This window comes from Mus caroli, unplaced genomic scaffold (genome assembly GCF_978045245.1).
Source record: "Mus caroli unplaced genomic scaffold, Mus_caroli_1 scaffold_15, whole genome shotgun sequence".
NCBI lineage: Eukaryota > Metazoa > Chordata > Mammalia > Rodentia > Muridae > Mus > Mus caroli.
In genome coordinates this window covers 78993342-79013615 of record NW_028227270.1, presented here as the reverse complement: position 1 = coordinate 79013615, position 20274 = coordinate 78993342, and the positions used below count along the sequence as shown (strand labels likewise).

Sequence of the window (20274 nt, the reverse complement as noted above, 5' to 3'; positions counted from 1 at the left end):
GAAGCCCTGGCAGTACTGAGTACTGGTGCTGTATACTCAGCTTCAGCAGTCAGGAGAGGGCTGCAGGTGGAAGGTCTGTCCAGGAGTTTGTCAGCATGCAGGAATGACTGAGACTGCTCAGAGGGAGGAGAATGGGGAGAGGATGGAGGAGTCTACTTGGGATACAGAAAGAAATTCTTCCTAGAAGGAGGAGAGCCCCAGTAGCAACATAGTAGCAAGCACAACTCAGAAGGTCTTGGCTCAAGAGTTGTTAAGATTAGTGCTGTCATATAAAAATGAGGTGAGTCTCTGCTCTGCTCATTTTATCACTGGAGACTTGAATCCATGAACAAGTGGCTTAGGAGGATGGGACACCTAGCAGACTGTTGTCTATAACCCATATGGGAATAAATCCATGGCTCAGAATGGAAAGGAGCAGGAAGACAGTCTACTGTTAAAACAAGACGCAGGCAATCTGCCCTATACAGATGATGCGGTGGAGCGGGTGAACTCGTGGGGACTGCCCAATGCTCATTTGAGGCCTTTAACTCCCAAGTAGAAGCCAGATCTGATGGTAGCAAAGTGAGCGAAAGATCCAGAGAGTGAGGGCTAGGCATGCTCTTGGATTAAGAGCTTGCTGAACATCTGTAGGTTCTAGGTCCCATCTCTTAAATGCTGCCCACGCCTCCAAAAAAGGTAATGCAAATTTGATTTTTTTTTGGAAAGGAGATAAGAATGCCATTGTTAGGTAGTGAAGTCTGTGCCAGGAGTGTGTGTTCTATGTGGGGAATCTGGTCGGCTTGCCTCCTAGGGACTGGGAGGGAACAGGCGGACTGGTCAGAAATCACCATTCTCCCTTCTGTGGAACTGGCCAGCAGCCTTTGCTTACCACGATGTAGCCACGACTGGGCTCCTGTCCTTTTCCAGGGGACATAGCCACTCCTTCCATGGTGCTCATTCTCTGGTCTCAGGAAGTCACTTGAGTCTGGTTGAGTCCCACTGTGGGAAAGGAGCTCTTCCTGTGCCCCATGTGGAGACCCTGGCAGGAGCTGTAGCCTTGGCTGTTAACACTTGGCTTTGACAAAGTGGACAGCCCTATAAAGTCTTGAATACATCTCTAAGGCAGTATTTACTCTAAGATTGCTATGTATGCTTTCTTGTTCTGCTATCTGTTACCTTTTCCCAAAGATTTTATCATTGTCAGCCCAAACTCTGTTTGACTTCACCTAACTTTTTATGCTAGCCAGTATTTGAGTTTTGAAAACTATTCTAGAGAGAGATACTATGTTCTGCTTCAGAGTAATGGGGGAGGGGCAAGCTGGGGCTTCTGCTTCACCTTGGTGACTCTCCCAAGTTGAAGGGGCTTTGGTGGTGTCTTTGAGGGACCTGAAACTGTATTGTTCTTTCTTCAAGGAAATAACTCTTTAAGAAGTAGAGTTAACCTATGGCACAGTTGGCCAGTAAAACATAAAGACTGCTTAGTCTGATAAAGAAGGATTTCGGTTAAGTTCCTGGACTCCCAGGAAAGGTGGTTCACTTGAGGCATAAGGTGGGAGACTGGAGGCAAGAGAGCAGACTCTGCTACCTCTGTGGCTCCATTTCATTGAGCTAAGCTCTGGTCTGTACTTTGTTATGTTAATTACTAGTGAAACATTATAGCATTTATGTGTCCAGTTTAATGAAATTAGTTTTCTTTTTGTGTTTTCCTTTCAGAGAGCATTAGGTAATCAAAAGGCCACAGTAGTTGAATTCAGCAATAAAGATGACTCTGAAATTAACAGTGAGCAAGATAAAGAAAATTCCTTAATCAAAAGTGAACCAAGAAGAATTAAAATATTTGACGGAGGGCAAGTACATGCTTTATCCTTCAATGTACATTTAACCTCACCTTTTAAGTGTGCATTTGCTGTCACGTGAATGAAGACCTGCCAGCGATGCTTTTATTTAAAGGGTTTTTGTTTTTGGTTTTTTTTATGCTAAGAGAATCTTTCCAACAATATGTATTAGCATTGTGTTAGATAATTCTATTTTGATAGAGGAAGTGATGACCAGGAGAAACTGTGGCTCCTACAGGCCTTTGAGACTAGCTTGAGAGTAAGCCCAGCTTCCAAGGGCACGTGCACGGGGTGTGGCTAGAAAGTTCTCTAAGTGGGGTGTGCCTACTGCCTTTTGCTGTCCTTTTGTTTTGGTACAAGAATAATAAGCTATAGGAGCCAGTGATTTCCAGAATTATGAAAAAAAAAAAAAAAACAAGCTACAAGAGTTCGCAAGAGTCAGGCAAGGCTTGGAAGTAGCTCAGACTTGACAGTCAATGTGATTGAATTTAGCAAAGGAAAGCCTTTCCAACTGGTATCTTAAAATGGTGGAAATATTTAAGAATTAAACTTCCCATTGAATGACTCTGAGTAGAATTAGCTGTCATAGCTTTAGGCATGTTGCAGAAATTAGGAATCTTCTCTTTCTTAAATGTGCATAAAACCATTGGAGAGTTGTGTATAAAGGTTGTGCTTTATTTTTTTAGGTTGAACTTTAGTCAGTATTTTCTCAAAGACGTAGTGCCCAATTTCCCTGCTCTTTTTTTTTCCTTCCTTTTCTTTAAATTAGATACAAGTCAAATGAGGATTACGTGTATGTGCGAGGCAGGGGAAGAGGGAAGTACATTTGTGAAGAGTGTGGAATACGCTGTAAGAAGCCTAGTATGTTAAAGAAGCACATCCGAACCCACACAGACGTGCGCCCCTACCACTGCTCCTACTGCAACTTCTCCTTCAAGACGAAAGGTAAGAGATGCACATTGCTGCGGCCCGCCTGCATGCCTTTACATGGGGGAGCCAGTGTGTGTAGTCACAGGACAAGCCGCTGCCACAGGCTAAGTTACATCTTTCAGCACTGGACTATGTATGTGTTCTTTATGTTTCTAGACCCTTTAAGTAAAATGCTTTTAATGACAGGGTTTTAGAAAATACAGAAGGAAAAGCAACATTTTAAAGGGATTAACTGTTTCTTTTTATATTTTACTTCCCAAATCATAGTTCCATAACAATAGCTAACATGTTTTCAAAATATGTACTTTGGAATTGAAGAAGAGAAAGAAATGTTTGTGATCACAAGTAAATTCATTAGAGTTCAAAAAGATTCGAGACAGATTTTAAATAATAATCAATAAATTTTATAGTCACTCATTTTACTATCTTATTTTAGCCACAAATAGCCATCTTTTATGATAAAGTTTAACCTAATTATATTAAATTATACTAAATTTTAAATTTAAATTCTTAAACATTTCTATTACTAAATGTTGTTAATGGGCTTTCAGAATTAGTCATTAAAATTATATTTAGCATGCTTCTGTTTTATGTTTATTTAAAGCCCAAGCCCTCATGATGAAACAATTTTACCTTTTATGGGTTTCCTGTTATGCATAATGGATACAGTAGTGTAAAGCATTGGCTTCCTGTCCACAGGTCATTATGTGACAGGTCATTAAAGATGGTGGGTTTGTAGCCTACTCTCTATGAAGTAGGACTTCCTCTAGCGAAGCAATCTATTCCTGGGGATACCCGACTTCAATGGCAGTGTCTATTTAAAAAATGGTCATTTTACTGAAACTGTGCTCCTTTGAGTTCACATTTGTCTTTTTGGTTGTGCTGTTATCTTTGTGGTTTTCTGGTAAAGACTAATCATTTCTTTAGCCAGTTTTGCTGCAGTTCTGGCTCAGATTTATTGGCATTTAAAGAAAGTTACAGCTGTCACAACTGAATGCTTCTCCGTGAGCTCAGTGGTATCTGGGAAAGGATCACAGAAACAAAGTGTGCTTCAGAAAGCTCTGAGCTTCTACAGAGTTCCAGGCAGGCCCTAGGGGCAGAGGAGTCTGCAGTTCTGGGCTCTCTGCTAGGTCTGTAGGCCCTCCTTCCCTTCAAGGTGGGCTAAGGAGAAAGTGGTCCTCAGGATTGCCTCAAAATGGAGTCTTGTAACCAATGACTACTGTGTCATTGCTGTGGCACTGTGATTGGGAAGGATCTGTTACCTTGGGACGTGAGAACAGGACATGTTTAAAAAGCTAATGTAGGAAGAAAGCACTGTCATGTCTATAATCATCTTACAGAGAAGATTGAGGTGTGACATGAAATGAGTACGTCCTACACATGGAGATGCATAGTTTTCTTTTAATTACTTAAGGAGTTGATTGATAGTAATAGGTTATGATGTAATATATATATTAAAAACTTAAATTCCCAAATTCACTCAAGGCACAGTTGTAGATTAGTTTCTTAGTACAGACCTTGCTCCATCTAAGGAACCAAAGCTTGTGAAAGCGAACTCCTAGTGAGCCTTTAATTTATCTAAGCATGCTGGTACTTCTATGACTTACGCTTCAGGAGCACCTGGCAGGCAGTGCCATCCAGACCCATTTGTAAGCGTATTGACTTACAAATGGAGACCAAGGCCACTGCAAGAAGGATTTTAACCATTTATTTATTTATTTATTTATTTATTTACTTACTTACTTACTTACATTTTAGTGTGAAAACTTTGAAGCTCTTACAGGAAGTAGAGATTTATATAACAAATTTCTGTGTATCTTAATGACTCTTAACACTCTGCCTTAGTTTTCAGTTTGCTGTAAATGTCAGCCGCAGGCAGACCGGCTGAGGCCTGTCTTATCTGTCGGATCCACCTGGCTGCAGTCAGCAGTGATGCCTCTTAGCAAATCTATGCTTCAGAAGCATCTTAGACTTAGCATCTTAGACTTCTTACGCACTTGGCTTTGGGGTGCTGTGTGGTTGTTTGACAAGAATATACTGGGTATTGCCAGAATTGGCATATACAGTTGTGACCAACTTCTCAAACTATGCATTTATCAAGGAATTGAAGCTGTGTGAATCCAACAGATTTGCATGGCTTTCTAGTACAAGCCCAACATTTGGAACAAAGAGTCCAACATTTTCAGCATTTCTGGTTTGTTCCCATCCCCCAAATTGAATATTTAAATGTTGTGCTGTGTTTACTCTTGCTGACAGGGTTTACTCTTGTTGACAGGGTTTTGGAGTATAGCATCATCCACTCAGGATGACTGGGGTTCTCAGGAGAGTCTGAGCAGCTCCGTGTCATCCTTGGTCACTCCAGGCAGTGTGCCCTGTGAACCTGTGATATTCACACAGGGGGCCATGCCAGCTGACATAGCAGATAGCCTACAGTTCTCCAGACACATTTGCTTAGCATGTGAAGGGAAAGTGCTGAGCTTGTCAGCTACTCTGGGTCATACACAGTGCTGTTTACTATGCTAAAAAGCAACCCAGAATAGTCATCAAGCGTTTAAACTTTAGAACCATAAATGCCCAGGTGCCAGAAATGAAGGAGAAACTAAAAACTAGCAAGGTAGGGGATCATTCAAACATCACAGGGGAGCCAAGGCAATACTCATGCCAATGGGTCTGGATGGCACTGCCTGCCAGGTGCTCCTGAAGCACGCCTGCCTGACCGTCCTTTCTAGTGACGTTGGGTCATATAGGAAATAAGCATTTGAAATTAATGAAATAGTTATGGTTTCAGGCAGAAAACTTATAAGAGATGCTTCTATAACTTGGAATCCTTAGAACACTAAGGATTATTACTGAAGATGGACTAAAAATTAAAATGAGAATACATACAGGAAAGTTATCTACTGTGAGAGCAAGCCAGCAACACAACTAATGGCTTGCTTACATGCCGGTAATGCAGGTCAGACGCACTCTGAAAGAGACACAGTGGGCATGCGCTTAGGAAATAAGAACTGGAGGATACACCTCCAATGGGAAAAAGTAGCTACCATCAAAACGGACAAGGCAGATTTGAAAACAGAATGCCATCGCCAGTTAGTACAAAGGTCATTGCAACTTTCTATAAATACCAGTGGTTTTTATCAACAGTTTTAGCTGTTGAGATTGTCTAGCCATAGTCAGTGTAGCTGTTTCTTTGAAGAATAGAATTTTCCAGAGCTGACGAATGAAATAGCCGAGCACCACTCCATAAGTTTAATAGACACTCTTTCCCCTCAAGGAAACCTGACAAAACACATGAAGTCCAAGGCGCACAGTAAGAAGTGTGTGGATTTAGGCGTCTCAGTGGGCTTGATAGACGAGCAGGACACAGAAGAATCAGGTAAGCCCCGCTCTGTGCTCCTATCTGTGCTCCTAGTACTGTTTGCTTCATACTGTTTATTTTACATACACGCTCCTCTACCCAGCCCACTTCATTCTGTCAGTTCCTCTTACAGTGTTTTGTTTTTTAAGTATATTTATCCTATAGATTCCGGATCAGTGTTTTTATCTAACTGCTTATCTTACCCTACTAGGGAAGAGTTCGGCATCCAGAACTCAAATGCTTAATTAATCTTCTCAAAGTGTGTATGTGTCTGGCCACACTGGGCTTTGGCCAACATTTTGGATTGGTTTCCATTTGCCACTATAAACTGCAAATCACCTGAGAATCCTCAAAGTACTGCCTTCTTCCTTATTCTTCTCTTTTTCATTGCCACCCAGGCTCATACTTGTATGTCCTGTGGAGAGGACCCTGTCCCCTGTTAGCACCCTCCTCCTCCGTCCTCATCCCTACCCCATCCTGCTCTGTTGATATTGCTGCTGTAAGATGTAACAGAGCCCACTGCTGTCCTGAAACTCCATCTGACCCTCTCTGACCTTCCCTTGCATGGCTCTCGCCAGAAGTGTTTTACTTCTCTGACCTCCCAGATCTTAAGGGTTCCCTCAGGAAGTCCTTGACCTGTCTTCCTTGGTGTGTGATTGGTCCATGTTTCTCTCCCTGCTGAGCTGCTGCATGAACAGAGCCCATTGCCTAGCTGTAACCTTCTCTGAGACACTTAGTGCAGCACTCCTGGTGTTGGCACGGGCTAGGACTGTGGCTCGGTGGTGGAGTGCCTGCCTGGTATGCTGTGGGGCTGGGTTCAGTTGCTAAGCTCAACACCTCCCTAGTGAAGAGAACAAGAAAGGGGTGCCATGAGCATTTGCAGATAAAATATTTTACTTGTTAAAAACACTTATTGTGTTGAGAAATATTTGTTTTCTTTTTTCCCTTAATACTATTAACAAATGTAGATAATTATTTACGACCAGTTTAAAGGAAAAGACAGTCTTTTACTGTATTATGAACAATCAGAGTATAGATGTATATTTTTGTAGATTTTCTGTTTTTAAACTCAAGAATTTATCAACTCATTTTATCCAACTTTTCAACCAGTAATCCACTCAATGAATCATCCTGAATTAATTTCTAAATGTGTACGAACAGTGACCGAGTCTCAGGTAGTAAGAGCTACTCCAGCGTAAAAAGCCAGGACGAATGTGTACGGATTTGAGACGGTATGTAGTACCACTGACTGGCTAAGGTGCCAAGTAAAGGCTGAACAAGCCATGCTGCCACTGTGCACACAGCCATGTGCACTTGGAGGAGAGCCTTGGGAGAGTGGGCTACATGTTCAGATTACAGTCCTCCAAGGCTCCATCACAGTGCTGACAAGATACAGCCTGGCCTCTTGCTTTTTTTGTTTTGTTTTGTTTTTTGTTTTTTCGAGACAGGGTTTCTCTGTGTAGCCCTGGCTGTCCTGGAACTCACTTTGAAGACCAGGCTGGCCTCAAATTCAGAAATCCGCCTGCCTCTGCCTCCCGAGTGCTGGGATTAAAGGTGTGCACCACCACTGCTTGGCGGCCTCTTGCTTTATTAGAAGCTTACAGTGCACGTATAAATACAGGTGGCAGTTGTAAACAGTTGGTCTTGATTTTTCTATTATTATCCTTTTTGTTATTTAAAAATTATTATTCAATAATATATGCTCATGCCTGAGAGGGCAATTAAAAATATTTTACATGCTCTGTGCTCATGGCTAAAGTGGATTGTATCTCCTCGCGGCCACCTCATCCTTTGCATGCAGTCAGTGGGGCTTTGGAAAGCACTGCACTCTCCTCTGGTTCATTCCAGCCTCTCTCCACTTCCCATCCCAGACAACAGGCTTCCCTTCCATTCATTTAATATGTAAGCGATACTCATGAGATGCAGTTTTCTTCATGTTGGTGTTTTTAATGTGGAGGGAAAATGGTACTTTAAATGCAGATACATAGCATAGTATCTATTCTTACAATATTATTTTCCAAAGAGGACTTTCCATCCCCTCACCTCTTTAGCATATCATTGTCTGGATTTACATGTTGGCCCAACTGCACTGATAATTGTTGTGTGTTGTCCTCCTCTCCTCTCCTCTCCTCTCCTCTCCTCTCCTCTCCTCTCCTCTCCTCTCCTCTCCTCTCCTCTCCTCTCCTCTCCTCTCCTCTCCCCTCCCCTCCCCTCCCCTCCCCTCCCCTCCCCTCCCCTCCCCTCCCCTCCCCTCCCCTCCCCTCCCCTCCCCTCCCCTCCCCTCCCCCCCCCTCCCCTCCCCTCCCCTCCCCTCCCCCCCCTCCCCTCCCCTCCCCTCCCCTCTCCCCTCCCCTCCCCTCCCCTCCCCTCATCTCCCCTCCCCTCCCCTCCCCTCATCTCCTCTCTTCTTTTTCTCTGCCACTTCCTCCTCTTTCACCTCCTCTTCTTTTTTCTCTTTTTAAAAAACAGGGTTTCTTTGTTTTGTTTTGTGAGGCCTAGCTGCCCTGGAACTCTCTCTGTAGACCACGTTGGCCTTGAACTCAGAGATCTACTTGACTCTGCCTTTCAAGTACCACCACTGCCTAGCTAATTGTGTTTCTTAATGATTGATGCTTGGTCTCATTATTCTTTCTACAGAACTTTCACTCTGATAAGATAATGATAGTGACAGGAGGGTTCTGTATTGTGTAGGTGCAGGTTAGGTGTGGTGTGTGGACGTGTGTGTGTGTGTGTGTGTGTGTGTGTGTGTGTGTGTGTGCTTGTGGAAGAGGAGAGGAGGACGTAGGGTGTGCTGTTCTGTCACTCCCCACCCTCTTCCCTTGGGTCGGGGTCTCACTGAACCTGGAGCTACACCAGCAGCCAACAAGCCTTGCTTACCTTCCTGTCTCCAGCCCGCTGTCCTGGTGACATAAGGCTTAGAGGTGCGTCATGCCTGGGTGTCCTAGTTAGATTTATGTTGCTGTGATAAAACACTGACCGAAAGCAACTTGGGGACAAAATAGTTTATTTCAGAATTACAGCTTCCAGTCTATCATAAAACTCAAGGCAGGAATTCAAGAGAGCAACCTGGAGGGTGGAGCTGAAGCAGAGACTGTAGAGGAATGTTACTGTCTTGCTCCCCATGACTAGTTCAGCCTGTTTTCTTACACAACATTGAGCCACTTGCCCAGGGGTGGCAGCACCCACAGTGGCTGAATTCTCCCACATCAATCATTAATCAAGAAATTGCCCCCAGGGTTGACTATAACCTAACCTGATAGAAGTATTTTCTCATTTTCTCAGGGCTGACGATCCAGATCCCAGACGCCCCTTGCTTGTGGCGAGTTGTCCACAAAACTAACCACAAAACTAACCACACTTGGCTTTTTCTATGGGGTTTGAACATGAATCCACGTCTGTGTAGGAAGCTCTCTGCCCTAGTAAGACATCTCTCTGACTCACTCTCTAGGTTGAGATTTTGCTTATCAGGTTTCTAAATGTTTGGCAATCAGGACTCAGAAACCTTCAATGTAGACCTGTTTGTCTGGAGACTGTGCCAATTTCTAGCCTCCCAGTAGCCTAGAACATGCTAGATATTCTTTTTCTGCTGTCTCCTCCCTCTCTCTAGCCTCTGCATGTCCCCAGGGCTGAGGCCTCTGACCTTCCTGTCCTCTGGCATTGCTCAGTCCACAGATCCCCTCCCCAGTCTTCTGCCCCTTCTCTGCAAACCTGCCTGCACACCATCTCTACGTGGATGTCAGGTGGACAGGACTCAGGTGCAGTGCACTCATACTTTCAGGTTACCCTTTCTCTGAGAGGCGCGCTTCCTCCCTGTCTTCCCTCAGCTGTTCCACCACAGAGCTGGAAGTTGTCTTGATTTCCATCTTTCTGCCTATTCCACCTCTATTATAGCAATAGAACAGGGGCGGGAGAGGCAGCTCAGCACTTATGAGCGCTCGCTACTCTTCTAGAGGACTGAAGTTTAGTTCCTAGCACCCACAGTTGGTGGCTCACAGCTGTCATCAACTCCAGCCTCAAGGGACCTGACCTGGCCTGGCCCCCATGGGCATCCACACACAGGCAGTACACACAGAAATGTGTGTGTGGTGGGAGAGATACAAACTCCTTCAAAATCCTAGTCTTTTAATCTGCTACCTTATCCTATCAGTGCTCTGTTGGCTTCCAGAAGCTCCTGAGTGGTGTTTGGTTCAGCCTTATACCAACTGTTTTCCATGGGACAAAATGACATATTTAGTCCTCCTGCTGCTGAATGTCTGAGACTTGTCTCCTGGCCCTCCATCCCTCACTCCCTCAGCCTCAGCCATGGGCCTGCACAGACCCAGCAAGTTCCTGTTCCAAGGCCTCTGCACTCCTTTCCACGATCTTCACATGGTTTTGGATGCCCCTGGATGCTTAGGCTGATCACCCTGTACTTGTGGTTCTGTGCTTACAGGGCCCTTCTCAGCAGGCACAGTTAGAAAGCATCCAGCCCTCTCCTGCTGCCAGCCTCACCCTATCCTGTTTTACTATGCTCTCTGTTTGCTCATGCTGCCATTTGTACATGTGTGGCGGGTGTATTGATGTGTGTGTGTGTGTGTGTGTGTGTGTGTGTGTGTGTGTGTGTCCCATTCCTACCAAGTAGAAGATAAATTCCATGAGGATAGGCCTTTGTTTTGCTACTGCCCAGTGGCAGGAGGTAGGAGACAGTTGGTGCCTGATCAGTGAGGAGGAGGAACTACCATTTGAGCTAACAGGAAGTCCCTGGCTATTAGTGCCTGTCACGATTGTAATCAAATGGTCATTGTTTGTAATAGACTATTTAATACCACTCAGAATGTTTCTGTTACCACTCCAGATTAATAATAGGTATTACTAAGGTGATAGTAGTGTGCAAGTTTATTAATTTGTTGGGTTATGACCATTGGATCAAAATACCAGAAGGTTTAAATCTCTGTCCATTACATATCCTCATCTATGATAATAATCTCTCCAGATTGATAAAGCTTATTTCCATTTTTACAGTAACTCCTACAAAGAAAATTTGTCCTTTGGACAACATTGGAACATTTAAAGCTGATCAAGTCAGGGCTTGGCCTTTTCCCATAGTTCATTCTGTGGGAAACAGTGCTCCCTAATTTAATAAAAAACAAGATTCCAAATTAGTCTTTATGCATTTTTGAATCCACACACAAAATAGAGTCACCAGAGGATACCACATCTGTTCCCTGCCCAAAGGGAGATTCTACCTAGCATGGAATAAGGGATTTGATACCCTGAGATGCCTTGTTAATACAAACTTTGACCCATTCAGGGTTTGCTCTTCCAAGTCAATCACTACTACACAGAGCAGTGTTAAACTAAATCAGCCGCACGAGCTCTCAGCATCATCACTGTCCTCAACAATGAAAACCCAGGGTCATAGAGAACGAGCCAAATGACCTTTGCCTCCACATTTCTAGAGCACTGGAGAAAATAAAATTGTGCAGGATTTAAGCAAGTATGCAGGGTACGAGACGGTAAAGACTTCAGTTGACATAAAATAAACAAAAGCAAACCAAAACAGACATTATAAAAGAAACAACATGTGAGTTTAACCACTTAGAATAAAAGCACTGGCAAGGGATAGTTAACAACCATTGATGTTCATGTGTGAAAGCATGAGGCCTTTGATTCTCACTGCCCTGCACAGAGGATGTCAAAGATCACATGAATGTCAAATCAAATATAACTCTCAAGCACTTGCTTCCCCCTCTGAATCCCTTCACAACATTCTGTCTGCATCCCTTCCCTGGCTGTGGCCCAGCCTGCCTGGTGGCTGCCATCCGCTAGCCTCCCTAAGCTCTCTTCTTTCCCCCAGTTTGGGCCTCTTTGTCCCAAAGAGCCCTTGTCCAGAAGACTTAAGTTCTCCAGCCCCATACTAAGACATTTTCCAATAAAGTTGGGGGAAGATAGTTCCTCCCTGCCTTCCTTCGGGGCTACCCTAGGCCTCCTTGCCATTGAGCCTCATCTGGATTCACCCCTGACATCTTGGCCCTGGGACCAAGAGCTCCCAGAGGACAGAAGTGCTCAGCCTTGCCCTTGTCTGTGCAGTACAGAGAAACAAATATGTCAGGAAGCCACACAGGTGCCAATAGGCATTCCCCCGTTCTTCCCAGGCCTGTGGTTATGGTGTCTTTCATCACTCCAATATTAGGTATGGATATCAGGCCTTCACATAGGCTAGGCTAACTCTGTACTGTCAATCAACCTTCAGTCCTCAGAGGCCTCTGTCCTGCCTTAGACTGATTCCTACTATGAGACATCAGATTAGCTCAATGAAAACTGGAAATCAGAAGTAACCCAGTGAGCTCCTTCATCTCTTGGAGTTTTGCCTTGACACAGCTGAAGTTGGTCATTTAATCCCAGTCACAGATTTCAGCTATCCACTATGTAAATGTAGTAATTAAAGAAGTAGCCAGATTGAGTGAGCCAAGGAGCCAGTACCATGAAACACCAAGTCTGTAGCAACTGGAAAACGGTGACATTGTCATCTTGAGTATGGTAGCATACTTTAGTCCCATCTACTTGGTGTACTCCAGGGAGTCAGATCTCTTGAACCCAGAAATTTTCATGCTGCCTGGACAATAGAGATAGCCTATCTCAATAAAATAAAGTAAAATTTTAAAATCCCCAAACAAAAGAGTTTTTCCTCTAGGTTTTACTAAGAGGAACCAACAGGCTGGTAGTTTTGACAGCCATGGGGTTCTACAGTTAGTTCTTCAAGAAAGACTGGTAGGCAGCTGAGGAGTTGACTCCATAAGTAGAGCACTTGCTGTAAAATACGAGGACCCGAGTTCAAATCCCCAGAACCCATCCAAATGGCGGTGCATGCCTGTAATCCTAGGGGCTCCCTGACCAGCCAGTGTAGCTGCAACAGCAAACAGTAATAGACATTGTCTTTAGCTGTAAGAAGTCCAGGAAGAAAACCAACCCTGACCTCTGGTAGGAGAGCACACTCCACACACATGTGCATACTGCATGCATACATACATACATACACAAATAAGAGAATTAAGAAGGCCTGTTACATTTGGTACACATCCATGAAAGTCACAGCCTTAAACTTAGCCCTTGATTATTACAGACATGGGGAGTGGGATGAGTCTTTAAAACAAACAGCAGGACATAATTCAGGAGATTTGACTCTTCCAGAAGCCTCGGTGCTTTTCCAGTTAAAAGGCACATTTAGGGTCCTGGTTGCCAAACCGTTCTTTTCTCTAGGTCATAAATAATCATTACCAAGGAATGTCTGAGCCTTTCTTCATTAAATAAGAACATGTTGAGCCCTCAAATGCAACTGCACGATTTCTGCTAAGCCTGGTGGGCTGCTCCTCGTTGTTTAAACACCGTCACCATTTGGTAGTCTCTTGGCCAGCTGTACAGCTTTGTGGGGAAACTTAAAGCTTTTAAATATGTTGTCCTTTAGTTATTCCTCTATAGGAATAACTTGTCCTTGTTTTTGTGAAGATTTCGATTGTTCTTGATTACGTATGTGCATGTTTGCCTAAGTGTGGCTCTGTGCATGTGTACGCAGTACTTGCTGAGGCCAGAAAAAATACTGGATCCCTGGGAGTTAGAGGAGAGCTGCTTGATGTGGGTGATGCAGACTGAAGTCTGACGCTCTGCAACAGCAGCACGTGCTCTCCAGCCCACTGTAGTTCTCACTGAAGGTTCTCTCTACATTGAGTCTCGCTTAACTTCACTGGCTTCAGTCTGTACAGCTGCTTTCTCTGAGCAGCAGCTCTGTCCCAGATGTCGGGTGATAGTTTTTCTTAGGCACATTCTCCACTGACAGAACGTGTTCAGTGAAGGTCAGAGAAACCCGGGGTGAGGTGGGCCACAGGTCCTTGCACTTCCTGATTCTCTAGCGGGCCCTTGCAGAAGTGGGCTTTGTAGCTTTCCCCTCACTCCTCTAGCACAGAAATTTATGATGTCATTTTCAGTGGAGCTGGCTCAGGGATGGAGAATCAAGTAGAGCTTGAATATACATTTTTGTACACAGCCATTATAATTCGGACATAGCAATGTATAATGTATACTTATGGTATATGCTCCTGAAAAGTTGGCTCTTTTCAACTTCCTACTGCACATTCCCATATCCTTGCCATATAAGATTATGGCCTCAGGAGTCGTGCCCTTGTGTTTTGAGGGTATTAAGGAATATATCTTCGTTTGCACCTTTGTGTCAAAAATGGTGCCACCAGCAATTTGCTTTTCAGCCTTTGATCCAAAGAATGTTTTCATCAACAGAGTGCTAGACTTCAGCACAAGGAATGTTAATGTGTGCCCTCAGTGGCCAGCCCAGGGACAGCAGCCTCAAAGGGCTAGTGTAGGGAGAAGTATGCTTTGCAATGGAATTTTAAGTACTGACCTATATACATGAGACAATGGTTCAGACCACAGGCTTGCAAGCCTGTGTCATGTTTACCCTTAGAAACACTGAGTGAGTTTTATAAAAGTACTAGCAACATTTTCCTTCTAAATGAGGCCAGTAGGCCTTCAGCACCAGAATTTTCACACAAACATCTATTGCTTTTAAGTTTCTTTGTAGAATAGGAAATCATAATGGCCTTTAAGACGTATACTTACTGCAGTGTTGATAGCAATTACTTACAAACAACAGAGCAAGGGTGGCCTTCTGGTTTGTGCCTAAAGCTAACAGGTCTGCAGTTCTGGCCCACTGTGTTCATATAGGTTGCTTTCCTACTTTAAATAGAACCATTATTCACAAGCTTTACAGAAGTGTTTCCCTGGCTGCTGTTGTTTGGCTTTCAACCTAGTACTTTCTAACTGGGAGGAAAATAAATCCAGACTAGTTATAACAAAAGAGTTAGGGAGGGGACCTTGTCTTCTGGGCTGCTGCTGTCTTTGTGGCTCCAGCTCATCCAGCAGGTGTCACTGTCTGGCAGCGATGGGAGCAGATTATGGCTCATCCAGGCAGCCTTGGGAAGAAGGCCCTTTCCCAAAGAAACTCTCAGGGAAGCCTTTGTTATAAGCTTTTGTGAGCATTCATTTTGGAGGAAAAAAACCCCAAACCATTGCTACATTAAAAGATCCTCTTTTCCTTCTGGGGTTAAATTGTACATGCAAAAAAGAAATAACTTTTATAATCTAAAAATTGTGTCGTGTGTTAGAAACATTTACAGTGAATGGGGATTGTGTCTGGAGGAACAAATTGCATGGAGCTTTTAAGTGCCATTTATTTACAAATTTGTTAAGCAAATGTGGATGTCTTCTCTATAGCCTCTAATGGCTACCACAGAGAAGCCAGAGCATTTATCTTCCTGGGGTATTAGCCTATGTTGTACACACTAAAAATACTAATAGCTGCAATATGATAATAAGAAGGCAGTGAATCCTGTTGGAATGGTGAGGAGAGTCTGGGGTTCACATTGCTGGCTTGGATGCTTTCTAGCCATCTAATCCCCCTAAGTTCCTTTGTAAGGTATGTTATCTATTAACTGTCATATCATAGGGATTTTGTTTTGATTTGGTAATATGATACAAACAGCCTGGTGCCAGCAACCTTTTTCTTAAAGTGCTGGGTAGTAAGTATCTCAGGCATGCTTGGCTGTATGTTCTCTGTTGTCACTGTTAGCAAACTTCAGTTGTACTGCAGCATACAAACAAGCTTGGCTGTGCCCCCGCCACCATCACAAAATTTTCTTTACAAGAATATAGACAGTGAGCCAAATATGGCAGTGACTAGAGTTGCCAGGCCAGGTAACCAAGGAACTGTGAGTGCCGTCATAGTTACTATGTTAAATAGCACAAGCAATTTCATAAACTCATACTTGGTGAGGTTTTGGAGAAATGGTCAAGTCTGTGTCATCCTCTTTGGCATACTGATAAAAGCTACAAACAGGGCTAGAGAGATGGCTCAGCAATTAAGAACACTTACTGCTCCCAGCACCCACATGGTGGCTCACAAACCTCTGTAAATCCAGTTTCAGGGAGATTCTGAAGCCTCTTCTAGCCTCCCTTAGTGCCTGTGTACACATACTATACATACACAGTGCAGGCAGAAGAGTCATGGAATAAAGATACATCTTTAAAAACATTTTTACTTAAAAAACAAAACAACAAAAATAACAAAAATTAAAACAAACAAAACCAGCCAGGCATTTCTCTGGGGACCGGTCCTGATTCACTGCCAGCAGGCATCTCTGGAAGCTGGCCTCTTAACTAGCATACAGCAGTACATAACCAGTGCAGCAGAACTGAACAGGCTGCCTAGAGCCCTGTTGGAAAGAACTGTCTTCTGGGAATGACCTGGAAATTGTGTGAGAGAAGGCTCAAATGCCATGTATACAAGGCCCTTCCCCCAGTCTGAGAGTCTGACCGTTGCTGGAGTTGGGGTGATTCTTCTTAGTGTTGTAGCTGCCCGTATTCGTAACCCCAATCCCAACCAAGCTGGACTTAGGCAGAAGGATTGCTGTGGTGTGGCTATTTAAGGTTCTTAGAGCTTTTTCATGTATCTCCGGGAAACTCTATCTTCTACTCATGGATATTACCCACCTTATCATTTTCTTTGTTCCAAAATATTGGATTGGTATGACAAATAGATGGTAACCCACTATTCATTTGTAGATTTCCAGAACTTTTGACAGTGACCTTTCTCTTTGGGAAATTCAGACATCAATTCTCTCAGAGAAAGAAAGACCATTCTCTCCAGACCCTGGGAAGGGAGCTGAAAGAAAAGAATGGCAGTCTCTCCTTGGGTTCCCTCAGCATCGAGGCTGATGGCTCTTTCGAGGAAGGAAGTTTAGAGCTGTATGACAACTAACCCTGACAACTCACTCTTAAACTTTGTTAGGGAGATAAAACATTATTAAGAAATTAAGTTCAATTATTAGTTTACACTCTCCTTGGAGGCTATGTTTCATATAGTCTGCTATCCATAATCAAATAATTATATGAAGCTTTTAATGTCTCTGCCTTTAAACAAGGAACTCATGTGTATCTTTAATAAGCTAGCTTAATGACTATAATCTATTGTTGACCTTTCAGATCATCCTCTAGTCAGTTTTAAATATGGCTGAATGGAAGTGTTTAGCACAAACTGTGTGCGTTGAATCTCAACTCTGTATAACACTAAAACTCATTAACTGCATTTTTCACTTGCTGTAACCCTTAATTAGTGCTTGTTTTAATTATGACCAGGTGGTGTTGGCTTATATATACTGCTAAGCTAAATTCTCTACTAGTATAGATGGCTGGAGCAAGCGTAGAGCCATTTTACATTCATATGTAAAGAAAGAAAGAGTAAGAAAGGCAAGAGTAGGAAGAACACTATCGGATAGTAAAAAATAAATAAGTATAAAGCATGCACCTAGGCTAGGGTGCGTGCCATAATTTCCAGTGCCTGTAGATGCCAGTGCTTGTAGAAGAGATAGAATTCATTTCAAGTGTTGACTCCTATTAACAGTGGGAGATGCTTACCAGAGAAGTCTTGATGTGATGTGAATTTATAGAAAAGTGTATTGTCAAGTTTATGAGACACAAAATCAAGACTGAGAGCACTGACATTTTTTTAAAATATATTTTCTATTATATGGAAAAAAACTGTAGCATGGAGAATTCCTAAATACTCTTTGCTCAGCTTCCCTGTGTGTGATAGCCTCACATGTTCATAGAGCACACATGGATGCTAGAGTTTACCTCAGCTCATTATTATTGACTGGAATAAAGCCTTCATTCACGTTATACAGCTACTTAGGTACATCCCTTATCTGTTCCAAGGTTATTATCATGTTATTCCATCATTTTCTGGGTCCTGTAATATGTTTATTGTAGTTTCTTTTTGAACCTTGATAATGAGTATTGAGTATTGCAGAATACTTTTCAATTTGGCTCTTACGGTATATTTTCAAATTAGACTGAGGTTATACATTTGGAATGAGGTAAGGGTGATGTTTGCAGTTAAGGGACTCATGATGTCATACTGGCCTCTATCCCTGGGCTAAGGTGGTACCTATTATAACACTGTGCTGTAAGTTTAACTGTTTTTCCCTCTTTGAAACTTTGAAACCATGCATATTCTGTTTATTTAATGCAAGTCTTATCAGTAGTATCACTATGGTGCGTTATTAACTGAACTTTTCTATGCAAATGCTTTATTTACTCTCCCACTTGTATCTGTGGACTCAGACTGAACTTACTCTGAAAGGCATCCCCAGGTCCTGTGGTTATCAGTGTCTCGCTTGGGTTCCAACATTGGCTATAGACAGTAAGAGCCCTTCAGGTCTGATCCGATCCAATCATCTTTCCTATGCAGTTCCTTTCTTTAGGATCTACCCCCAAGAAGCTCTAGCCCCAGAGTTACGCATTTCTCTAAAGCGTCTGGTCCTTTTTGCTGGAGAATAGAACTTAGAAACCAAGACAATATGGTTGCTGGCTGGTGTGCTCATTGCTGTTGATTGCCAATTCTTTGTGCAGCAATCAGTAGGCTGAATTAGGCATGCTGGCACCACATACCTACAAACAACACATATCTATGATAAATAAACATTCTACCCTTTTCTATCCCCTAGAAATCACCCTCCAATATTTTGGTGCATAGTTTCTATAAGACTTTTTTCTTTTCTGTAAGAATTTATTTTTATAAGAATATATTTTGCCATGTAGAAAAAATAATATTGAAATAAATGAATGCTTGGGAAGTCTGATAAAAATATCTATTGCATATTTGTTTCTATTTTCTGTTTTCAAAAAGTAGAGTGGGCTCCTTGTCCATGGCTAATACCTCCCAAGAAGCCAGTGAATACCTGAAACTTTAGCTAGTATGGCATGCTGCTTTTTATCGGACTTAGTAAAGAGTTAGCAACAATAATGCATAGACAAGAAGAGATACAGAAATACACTGTAATAATGAAAATGATGTGTCGTATGTCCAAGGTATTTTCTGCCCTGTGGCACAGTGATGCCTGCAAAGCCCCAGGCTAAGATGAAGTGACATGAACCATGCAGCTAACCTACTTCCCTAGCCTTAGACATTATAGTGACACAGCAGCTGACAGTACTTGATGCTCTGAATATCCTGTTGCCCAGACAAGCTATTGAGTTAGCAGGCAGGTCTTTGTTCTTCAGTGGATAAGGAGCAGATTCCATGTTCTGGGAGAGGCAGAACAGGCTGGGCAGTCTCCTCCACTGCTCAGAGCTGGGCATAGGATAGAACATTACTTTTGGCATCCTCTGCTTAATTTTTTTTTTTTTTGGACCAAAATCTACTGAAACCAATATCATCATTTAATAAGAATTTGAAATGTATCACATACAACTAAGCCATATATGGTCTGATAGCCAAGTGGGTTGTTGTCAAAGAAATATTGTAGACATTTTCTTTCCCACACCTCTTAAGTATTAGCTGTCTGCTTTGTATGGTTTTAAATATAAAGTTTTTTAAACCAAGTTCCACATGAATACATGGGAATTTTGACACTGTCACTTGAATCATCTTGAATATTCTTGAAAAGTGATGTTAGTATTAATGGCTTTTAGATAATACTCCTTTTTTTTTTGTAAGCAATGGATCAAGTCTTATAGAAACAAGAAGAAACATTGGTGGTTTTTGAGAAGAGGAATGATGGTGGTGGTTCAGTGTGTGAAAAGTTTACTGCATAAGCACAGAGGATTGAATTAGATCCCCAGGACCATGTGCAAAGCTGAGCGGAGTAACATATGCCTCTGGCCACAGCTCTGGGAAGCAGACATGGGCAGATTTCCAAAGGCTCCCTAGGAAGGCTGATCTAGATTAAACACATTTGAGGTTCAGTAAGAGATCCTGTCTCAAAAAACAACATGGAGAAATTGGTGAGGAATACATGGGGATTGGGGGCATAAGGCCTTAAATATCAAGTGAGCATTGTTACTGTTACATATCAATTAAAATGTTTCCAAATTTACATTTTACTAACAAATCAAATACCACAAAGTGTTAATTTCATAATAAAAGGAAGATATAGGTATATAAACTAACATGACCATTCCATGGCCATAAATGAATGATTTTTATTGTAGATATGAAAGACTAGCCAGAGGTGTCTGAAGAGTTCGGAGCAGAGAAGGTGGTAGGCTGACTGAGGCTAGCAGATTGGAGCTGGGCATGAGAAGAGGAGCAGCAAAAAGGAGGGGTGTGGGGAGCATCGAGTGAGA

General features: G+C 42.7%; 1 protein-coding gene across 4 annotated transcripts in view; it reads left to right on the top strand.

The window, feature by feature from the left end:
- Window positions 1–20274, top strand: part of Hivep1 (HIVEP zinc finger 1) — a 136913-nt gene that overhangs the window by 105502 nt on the left and 11137 nt on the right. For all 4 annotated transcript variants that reach the window (XM_085831150.1, XM_085831148.1, XM_085831149.1 and 1 more), the window contains exons 5-7: window positions 1693–1826; window positions 2584–2759; window positions 6019–6120. In XM_085831150.1, the coding sequence (XP_085687276.1) occupies window positions 1693–1826; window positions 2584–2759; window positions 6019–6120 (412 nt within the window). The remainder of the gene's footprint in view (window positions 1–1692; window positions 1827–2583; window positions 2760–6018; window positions 6121–20274) is intronic.